Below are 10,601 nucleotides of genomic sequence, written 5' to 3'. Positions count from 1 at the left end.
GGGGGGAAGGGGGGGGGGGCAATGGCCCCCCTAATTTTTTATTTTTTTTTTTAAACAAAATTAATATATACATAGGCACCAATTTTAGCAATTTTGTTCTATAAAATCACACTTTGCCCCCTTTAACATTATCATTGATTCTTTTAAGAGTACTACTCTAGCCACAAGTTTTTCTATAACATTTTTATAAACTGTTAAGGTAGTAAAATTTTGTTAGTTTGCATCTGGGCCATCACTTACATCACATTTTTACTTACTAATAACCACTCACCACATTAATAATTTGTAAAAAAAGTTTGTAATTTTAGCATTTTCCTTCTTTTAAAGGCCAAATCTAAAATCTAAAGCAAAATAAACAAGCCCAAAAAAATTATTCAACAACAAAAATTACCAATAGTAAAGCTAAAAACAATTAAACTCAATCAACCAGTTTTATCCAAAACAAACAACCTAACCCTTCAAAAAATTTTAAACAAAATAATTTTGTTCACACCTGGATGCACACATAAAAAACACACAAAAAAAAAAAACAAACAAACAAACAAACAAAAAACCATTAGATGTTAAGCAACCAAATCGGAAGCTAAAACCACTGCACGCAACCAACAGCAAAGCTGCCTCTTCTAACTTCAAGTCTTGGCTACGTCCCTCGATGGTAGGCCCAATTGTATGTATTTATATATATATATATATATTAGGCTGGGGGCCCAATCCAAGGATGGGTAAAAAACTATTATGGGAGTCTGTGTTAGTGAATAAAGAGGTGAGGTCAGATTATAAGAGTCCAAAAAGGTGATCCGAGGATAAATGCCTCTTCGGCTGAGCAAAGCCGAGATCTAGCAATGTGGTGTGCCATCTAGGGTAACGTTTTAGGAGGTTTTATTGATAAGGGCAAGCATCCTGGAAGCACAAGATAGAGGGAAACCATATAATATCTAAGGGAAAGCTGCTACCACCATATTGAATACTTTGCAGCTAACTCTTTAGCCACATTAATGAGGAAGTGATACCTTAACAGTAATTTTCAGCCTTATAGCTACTTCCCAAAGACTTTAAGAAGGTGTTGATGGGACAAGGATCCACACCAGCAATCTAATCAAATTCAAAGAGAAATATACTAGAACTAGTCTCCTCAGACTGTGCCGATGATGATTTTTTTTGGATAAAATCTGTTCATCTTTATTTTCTTGTCATCTTGATCCACTATAATTGTTGTCTAATTCATCATAAGCTAGTTTTCGAACCCACTCTCTACAAATTCATTGTATTGGGGTTTTTGGGTCTAAATCCATTCATCTCTTGGGTTTGTGAACCAAAATGTGACCTTACAACGACTATTACTCATCAACCTTAGACTACCATCATGACATTTTACCTCATTTGCTAGGGAATGTGTAAAAATATCACAAAATACTAACTATATCGTCAAAAATGCTTGTCCCATTGAACTTACTTTGCCTTCCTCCATCCCTCCAGCTGCTCCAGTTGTGGGTTTTTCTCGTCCCCGGAGAGGGGGTGAGGTGGAGATGGATTTTACTCACCCCACCATGTCTTGGCTCTCCCAAATGTGCATATAAATATAATATAAATTTTATTTGTTTATAATATATATACCCCAAAACACTTCTCTCTCTCTCTCTCTCTCTACTTTTCCCCTCTTTCTCTTACCTATATCTTGTCAATTGCAACCAATTCAATGAGGTGGCAAAATACTTCAAACCTGATCCATCCTTGAACTGTCCCGCTACTTCCCCATACAATTTTTTTCCAGCCCCAAAAAGAAAATAGAACTGGGATGGAACACCCATGATCTGACCCTGCTCTACCCTATTACCATTTGATGACAATATATTGGTGGTGTAAAGGTCGTTTTACCTCAAGAATTCCGTGCAGAGTCTCAAGCACATAGAGATGCTAGGAATTGTACTTACTAGCTATAAAATATATACGAGTAAAAACAAATGTTCCACTGGCATGCACGGTAATACGGGATTTTTCTTTTCGTTGTATCAATCTGTTCACACTTCATACCAAGCCCCATAGCAAATTGGTCCACTCCCCTGGCAAGGTAACTAGCAGGGACTTTTTGTTTTTCGATTGTTCTTTCTCTTGGAGGATCTGTCAGCAAGTTACTTGGTTGTGCCTGAGGCAGCATATGGTATCTAAGTGGGATGAAGTTGTCAAATGGGGGAGTGGACCGCTAACTATGAAAAGTTTGGCTGCAAAAGTGGGAAGGATTTTGCTTTTGGCTGCAACTATTTATTAGCACAGTTGGAGGCAGAGAAATAACAATAAGCATTCTGGTCTGCAGGTGACAGAGGCAGTTGATCAAACTTGACTGAAGTTAGATGGAGAGCAGGTGCCCATGTTCTTCCAACTAAGTTCTCTGCTAGTACCAAGGATTTATGTGAGTTGGTGTATAGGTAAATAGCTGGTTGGCTTGGTTCCTGATTAGAACTTAGGCAGGGGAGTCTATGTTTCTGGTTTAGCCTGCATAATCCGTATGCTGGGCTTGTTTGCAGCTCTGCTGCTGGCTGTGGTGTATCGATCCTGAATGCTTATTCTTTTGGTCTCAAAAATCATCCAAAAAATAAAAATTCAATCCCACCACATTGCTTATTCGATAATAATTTGCAAATCATTTAACATCAGAACAATTCAAACTAGGAATTATTTACAGTCGGGGAGTATTCAACAAGAAGGACAATGTACCATTATACCAGTAGTTCATACAAATTTAAAATCTTTGATTGTTGTGGAATATTCGATCTGAATTTTCAGTGATTTTATAATTTAAAGTTAATCAGGGTAAATGAAAACTTGGAAGTGATTTCTTTCTTTCACCACATGAAGCAATGTTGTTGTTGTTGTTGTTGTTTTTATTATTTTAAAACAAATATATAATTTAAACCTATGATGTCTATTCTATGATGATTTTTCAAATCATGAAGCCATGTAAATTAGCACCACGTAAGTCATGAACATATACATAATACAATGAAAGGTGAGCACAAACCGATCCTATCATTGATGAAAAACCAGGTACTGAAGCACCTAAGGTTTCTATATAGTATTGCTTTAGAGTGGCATGGATAAACAAAACATCGCATGCTACTGAAGGTATATCTTTTTTGGGTAAGTCTGCTTAGGTAAGATCAGTTTAACCGAAGGAAACAACTGTATTAACCAAAATGGAAAAAGGTATCAATATGGAAAAACTCAGACCATAAAACTACACCAAAGCAAGTTTAGAAAGTTGAAAGAACCGATCTGCAGTTTGGATAAAGGTCAGACTATCACTAAATGCACTAAACCACGTTGGACCCTAAAATCCTCCCAGACGGAGGAAACTGGCACTGTTCTATATCATCAATTTACATGTCTCACTTATATATATTCTGCATATTCTTCAGTGACATAGTATACCACAGTACAGCAACAATAATTGATATGTTTTACATGTACATTGGAGACATGCACCAACATTACAGTAGCAAAGATAGCATATTCAGTATCATTATCAAACTCTTTAGAACTTGTTTCATATTCGAACAATGAGTTTTCAAATATTTACTATGTTATTCATTCTAGGAAATTTGTAGCAGGAATACAGCGTATTCATTTGTCAACTGATATACAACAGAGTTCTAGCTTCCACGGTAAGTAGAGAAGGAGAATGGTGAAAGCAGCAGAGGAACATGAAAATGTTCCCTCTTTTGTGACTCTCTAATTTCAAACACAATAGAAACATAGGGGAAGAACCCAGATGGGCAGTAATTGCCCGTGTTGAAACTTATCCTGTATATCCCTGGGTCCACTGCATCAACTATGCTCAACAATTGACCACTTCGTCCATCATTATCTGTAGTTGAAGAACCTAGAATTTTCCAACCACTTGTGTATGTCACACCAAATGAGGGACGGGGTTGAGTGCCCTCCCACTTTTCCAAACATACCTCGATACCAGCTGCTGGAGATCCTCGGGAAACATCCAAGACATGGGTTGTAATGGGCGGACGGGTTCGAGTTCGAACTTCAGATGTTCTCCCAGCTGTGTTCTCAGAATTGGCAGTCAAATGGCCTCCAATAACGCTCACACGATCTTCTAGAGGACAAAAAATAGGAACAAATTGACATTGACTAGAACAGTAGTAAGGCATGCAAAGAAGGATAACTGGTTTAGGGACTGAGAACTGTAAAAGTTGGGAAGAGGTTAGAAGCAGGGGAAACATATCAGAGACTTCTGAAAGCCAGTAATAGGCAAGAAAAAACAAACTGTGGGTTTTCAACCCACAAGCTCACTCCCCACTAATACTTGTAGGAGGAAATTGCATTTGAACCCAAACTCATTGACATAGTGACTAAAAATAAGTTTAGAATGAATTTCAGGAGGGAGAGAACAATTTGGAAAATTTTGTCAACAGGGGAAAAAACTATTATTAATTTGGTGATATACCAAGGTTACATAGAACTAGGAAGCAGCCCTGTCCAATTTTGTACCACATTTTGGGAATTTTATGTAGTTGATATACAGATCACCAAACTTTACTCTTTTTTTTTTTTTTTTTTTTTTTTAAAAGAAACTAAACTTTATTTATTATATTCCTCCATATCTATGATATACAGATCACCAAACTTTACTCTTTTTTTTTTTTTTTTTTTTTTTTAAAAGAAACTAAACTTTATTTATTATATTCCTCCATATCTATTTCCAACTATGGACTTTTCCTCATGCAGTTGGAGTGGTAGCAAATTCACTACCAAGGTCACTAGTAGCTTCAAGACCAGTTTTGACCTCCCTGAAGCCAAATTTGGACCTCACTTACAAGGTCAGCAAGACATTCTATCAAACATCATAACAAGCGTATGATGAGGAAAAGCAACAATAAACCTAAGAATTAATAATGTGGGCCAACTTAATGTTTGTTTGTGATACTGGGAAAGTTATTTTAGAGGAAGATAAAAACAACAGGTACCTTCTACTTTCTTTGCAAAAACTGCAGGATATTGGTCACTTGTTGAAGAGACTTTAGCTTTGCTTGTAAAAAGCTTTTTAAGACGTAGTTCTGTTACTTTCATTTGCTCCTGAGCTGCAATCTCAAACTCAACTATAGGCCTATTTGGGTACCGATTCTGCAAAGGTGAAAAAAAAAATTACATCAACAAATTCCAAGGCTTGTCTAATGAAAGTTTCACATGATAGAGAAATAACTCAAGGTGCCATTTAACATCAAGTCAAAAATATGAGAAACAATTCTGCAAAGCTGGTATAATATTGACCTCAAACCAGCAGAATTCTTTTTCTCATTTCACGGATATCTTATGAAAATATAAGAACAAAGACATGAATATCTCCCAGTGATATTAAATCTATTCAACAGAGGAAAAGATCACCACATGTACAACCATCCACACCATCTTGGCCTAAAAGATGCTCTTCATCGATTGGTGATCCCAATTAAGGAAATTATTATTGTAGGCTAACCTGGAGTCTGTCGACTGCACTTACATTTGAAGAGGAATTGTTATATGTAAAATCATTTAATTATTTCTTGAAACTGAATAAAAAGAATGTTCACCCTGAAGATGAATAAAGATTCTAGCACTAAAATGTTGAAAAATGAATTCTAACATGAAATTGTCTTCTTAAAACTATTTATTACCCAAAATTTACTATCATGTCAACGTCAGCTTGAAAAGCAAACTCTAATTGAAATTTTACCTTCAATTCAGCGAGTATTTCATCAGTACTTCTCCCAGATGCACATATAATAAATATGAATCCAAACTTTTGCCTATACCGAGCATTCCATTCAGAGAGTTCCTGCACAGGCCAAGCGGACCATATTGACATAAATACACAGGAGCAAACTTCAGTCAGTTAAGCATAAACATCTTCTTCATTTTTTAAATAAAAAAATTGTGACGAAACATCAAAAACAAAGGTTTGTTTCCACAAACTAATTCAAGAGGATTTCCAGGCTACAAGAAGGTGTAATGTCAAGTTGTAAATAAATTCTTTTGTACAAACTACTCTTCCAGTACTTCTTTTATTTCTCCTCCTCCCCCCACCCAACCCCAAAGAACATGCCAGCACAGGTAGGCAATTTATATCTTTGATTCTAATTGTTAACAGTTTATACTTGTTGCTGCAGCATACGAACCTGTAAGCTAGAACCAGTAGCAGTTGCTAAAGCGGTTGACTGCTCCCCCTTACTCCACCTACAAAAATATTTCTTCACAAATTACTTAAATTGCCAAGGCACATAAGAAAATAACCAATGCTATGCCACAAAGAGAAGGGAAAAGGGACTGATAATGACATCGATGAACTAGAAAACAAGGATGCTCAATTGCTGCTTGTTCTTCTCCACTTGTACAGGGCTGGTAGCAGTTCAACTGTTCAAGGGGGCAGGCTGGTAATTGATGAATTTTGATGCCTCACCCTAAACCGTTCCTAGGAATTAATTGTATGAAAAAAAATAAAATAAAATAACTCAAATATAACTTGGCTAAACTACTTGAGAGAAAAAAACTGAGTGACCCATTTGCTTGAAACAATCAAATGAATGCTAAAAAAAGAAGAAATATTTGGATGCTACCTGTACATGATGATAGCATAAAAGCATAAACCAAGTAGTATTTTTTCTTTCTTTCTTTCTTTCTCTCTCTTTTTATTTTTATTTATATTGGTAAGTTAGATGTGCATCCAATGGATTCTGAACCCAAAACCTTACCTCCAACCACTCTTATGGGAAGAGGAAGTGCCATGTGGGACAAAGGTCATTGGCAAAAAGAAGCTATCATTTAATAATATTGCCAAAAAAAAATGAGAACTTAATGAAAATTGAAACACAAATCCAGATTCAAGATGAAGGTCAGATAAATGAGTAAAGAAAGTCAGTTTGTGCTAGTTAATAAACAAATATACCCTATATAAATGAAATATAACAATAAAATACATAATACACCCCCCCCCCAACAAAAAAAGGAATCTTGAAACAGAATTTGATGAAACAAATGTCCTATTCAAAATTGACAACAAAACATCAAACACTTACTATGTCCTGTTATTTCTTATAACTTAAACTTGAACTGATTATAAAATATACACCAGATAACATATCCTATTCAGACACACATGCACACATGAGCACATAGGCAAATGCACACACACGCGTGCACACCCACACATGTGCGCACACACACAAGCCCATCTCTTTTTGTATTTTTCAATTATTGGCAAGTACATATTCACATAGTGGGTTTTGAACCCACAACCTCACCCTCCACCCAGCACTTGTAAGGGGAGGAGGTGCCAGTTGAGCTAGAATAGATTGGTGCGAAAGCCCATCTATGAGACTCAGAAATCCTCAATCAGACTATGAATTACATATGGTTCTAAGTAATAGGTTCAAAAGCCCATCTATCAGACACAGCACTCCTCAGTTAGACTATGATTACATATGGTTCTAAGCAATAAAAGAAAAGTCGAAAGAATAAACCCAGTGCAATTCCTTAGTAGAGAACAAAACAAGGCTACCGGATATAAAACTTCTTAGTCACCTCAGTCTCCGGAAGTTATTTATATACAAAAATGGTATATAAACCTCCCTAGTCACACACGCACATTGACATTCTTCTAGTCACTACAATGTACAGTCACCGGTGATTACTGGTTTCTCAGCAATCCATTCAGCATATCACAACCAGGGAAAACCTTCACAAGCATATCACTCGAAGGTATTTTAAATTATTCATCTTCTGAGTATTCAAAAATCCAAACCACACCATTTACAAATAGATCACATAATTGATCTTTGTCTCCTCTAGACATGCCTGATGTCCCATCTGAGTACACATAAGCATTTTGGGTCCTTGTTACTTACAATTATCACAAAATACAAGGATACCACCTCTTAGTTCACTACCTATCCACTTGTTTATAAGCTACCTGTGAGTATTACATCATTGCTATAACATCACTTTCTGGGTGTTCAAATAATGCATTGTAATTGTTGAATATTAGCTCTGATACCATGTTAAATGGAGAATATTATCAAACGCAATGTGTTATACCATGTTGTGTATGCTAGAGTGGATGCGGAAGAGGAAAGCATAGAATAGGAACATCAAGAACACGAGGGTTACGTGGTTCAGCCTTGACGGCCTACATCCACGGAGGAATCCCTTAAGGGCTACATCTTTATTATGTAGGAGTGTAGTACAATAACCTCTGTTATAATGAACCCTAACATGAGTATATATAGGCGACTAAATCCTAGACTACTAGTACAAGTAGGACTGGGCTTGGGCCTATTACATTGGGCTAATATCCTCCGTGAATGTAGGCCGTCAAGGCTGAACCACGTAACCCTCGTGTTCTTGATGTTCCTATTCTATGCTTTCCTCTTCCGCATCCACTCTAGCATACACAACATGATATAACACATTGTGTTTGATAATATTCTCCATTTAACATGGTATCAGAGCCAAACTCCGTTCTTGGCATCAAACAAAATCTCTAACAAGCAAAGAAGATTTTAATGTGCACATCACCATCAGAAGTCACACATGCTTCTCTGCTGAATCTAGACTCCATGGCATCTTGCAGCCACGGTGGCTCAGTGCTATGTTCAAGATCTATGGTATCAGAGCTAATATTCAACAGTAATCAAAACTAAGTGCAAAAATTTACAATCTTTAAAATATTAAAACTTCATCCACTTTAAACAGAGACTAAAAATTTGATAATGAAATCAACTGGGCACTAGTCAAATTTCAATCTTTACCATAAAAACCTTCATTCACTCAAAAAGTAAAGTGCAATGAGGAAACAGAGACTAAAAAATTGAGAAAAAGACTCAACTGGGCACTGGTTGTTTGATGATGGGATTGAGAAGAAGGGGCAGAATCTCCAATCTGGGGGTGAGCAGAAAAGGCCTGAAGCCAAGCACTGACATCGACCTTGTTGAACCAAATGTCTCTGGCCGCAGCCACAGCTTGTTCTAGTGAGGCAAACGGGGCTGCCAAAGCCATTTCTCGGGCGAATTTTGTGCTTCCACAGCATGCTAGAAAGTCCTTCTCTTCAAACCCAGATTCCATGTTGCTTTGCTTCTCTCTCTCTCTCTGTGTTTGGGGTTTGATCTGATTGCACAGAGAGCTTTGCTGTGTTGGATTGAGTCGGAGATTCTGGTAGAGACAGAGAATTGTGAATAAAGAAAATGTACGAGGGTAAAATTGGAAAATAGAAAAATAATAGGGGACAAAATTGGAAAAAGAAGGTAGGAAAAGAGAAGCATACCCGGTGGGACTCGAACCCACAATCGCCTGATTAGAAGTCAGACGCCTTATCCGTTAGGCCACGGGTACAACCTTGTATAGGCTACTACTAATCAAACTATAATTCTACGGAAGTATATTAATTTCTAGGCAAAAATACATTTTTGGTGGTATATTTTTTTAGCTGTCAATTTGATCCTAGTTTATTTTTAACTTGTAGTCAATTTGGTTCTCTTGTAATCACACCTGGTATCTTCTGTTAGTGACTTGATTATAAAGACCAAATTGATTACAAGTTGAAAATAATACAAACCAAATTGACTGCTACCAAAATATAAAAGTTGAATTTACAGTGACCCCAAAATGTTATTTTCTCCTAATTTCTAATTGTTATTTTTCTTATATAAAATTAAAATTTTTTTGACTGGTTGCCTATCACTTATGCAAAATACAGTTATACTCATTTAGAAATAGAGAAGGATAGGAAAATGAGAAGTATGCTCTATGGTCTTGCCAAGATGACAATTTAAAATACAATTAAATTTAAACATGATTTCACTCATTTATGTGGGCTTAGTCTAAATAAGCCAAAACCAAGATTGCAGTCTCTTTCAGGGTTTGAGCTTCAAAAATTAAGTAAAACAAGGTGAACCCACACAAAAAAACGATTAGTCCTTTTCAAGAAATTGACTTGGAATCATAAAAACAAGATGCTCTTGTTGAAAGGTGTTTTACTTACATTTTTCCAATGCAAACTCTTTGTTATAGACTCCTTGAGTTGAGTTTTATTTATTATGGACTCTTTAAGTACTTAGAGCATTCACATCCAAGGATGTAAAAAAATACATGTTTTACATTCTCAAACACTACTTTGTCTATTTTACTAACTCATTTAACAATAGATCCAACATCTTAGTTCTTATTTTTACATACAGCCTAATAAAAATAATATAAACTATCCAATAAAATAAATATAAAACTATCCAATTCTTATTTTTATATGTTGGTTGGTTGGTTGGGAATCTATAGGTATGGTTTTGGTGCCTATTTTAATATCCTCCCAGGATCTGAATGGTCAGTAAAACATATGGCTTCCCTCTCGCAAGTATTGGAATGGCTCTCAAGGCAAATATTTGTGTGTATGTGTGTGTAATGGGGATTTTTATGATTGGCATCTGTCATTGCTTACTCTAATGTTTCAAATAATGTTGTAAGACTTAATGTGGCACATTAGTTGCATTCTTTTCTTTCTTTCTTTCTTTTTTTCCCTTTTTTTTTCTTTTTTTGTTGATAAAACACATTAGTTGCATTCTTTTATT

General features: G+C 36.1%; 1 protein-coding gene and 1 non-coding gene across 3 annotated transcripts; both read right to left on the bottom strand.

The window, feature by feature from the left end:
- Positions 1 to 3,485: 3,485 nt before the first annotated feature.
- Positions 3,486 to 9,217, bottom strand: LOC112038746 (uric acid degradation bifunctional protein TTL). Of its 2 annotated transcripts, none has more exons than XM_024071591.2 (5): positions 8,870 to 9,217; positions 6,165 to 6,222; positions 5,723 to 5,824; positions 4,977 to 5,133; positions 3,486 to 4,105 (listed from the first exon to the last, which is right to left on the bottom strand). In XM_024071591.2, the coding sequence occupies exons 1-5, from the start codon at positions 9,103 to 9,105 to the stop codon at positions 3,648 to 3,650; spliced, it is 1,011 nt and encodes a 336-aa protein (XP_023927359.1). In that variant the 5' UTR covers positions 9,106 to 9,217; the 3' UTR covers positions 3,486 to 3,647. The 2 variants fall into 2 exon arrangements, with proteins under 2 accessions (XP_023927359.1, XP_023927360.1); XM_024071592.2 differs by having other exon boundaries at positions 3,486 to 4,102.
- Positions 9,218 to 9,299: 82 nt separating this feature from the next.
- TRNAR-UCU (transfer RNA arginine (anticodon UCU)) lies at positions 9,300 to 9,372 on the bottom strand. Its single transcript has one exon. It is a non-coding gene; the product is annotated as a tRNA-Arg (tRNA).
- Positions 9,373 to 10,601: the final 1,229 nt, after the last annotated feature.

This window comes from Quercus suber, unplaced genomic scaffold (assembly GCF_002906115.3).
Source record: "Quercus suber isolate HL8 unplaced genomic scaffold, Cork oak 2.0 scaffold_14, whole genome shotgun sequence".
Lineage (NCBI taxonomy): Eukaryota > Viridiplantae > Streptophyta > Magnoliopsida > Fagales > Fagaceae > Quercus > Quercus suber.
The sequence above is the reverse complement of the archived record's forward strand: the minus strand, read 5'-3'. Positions and strand labels throughout refer to the sequence as shown.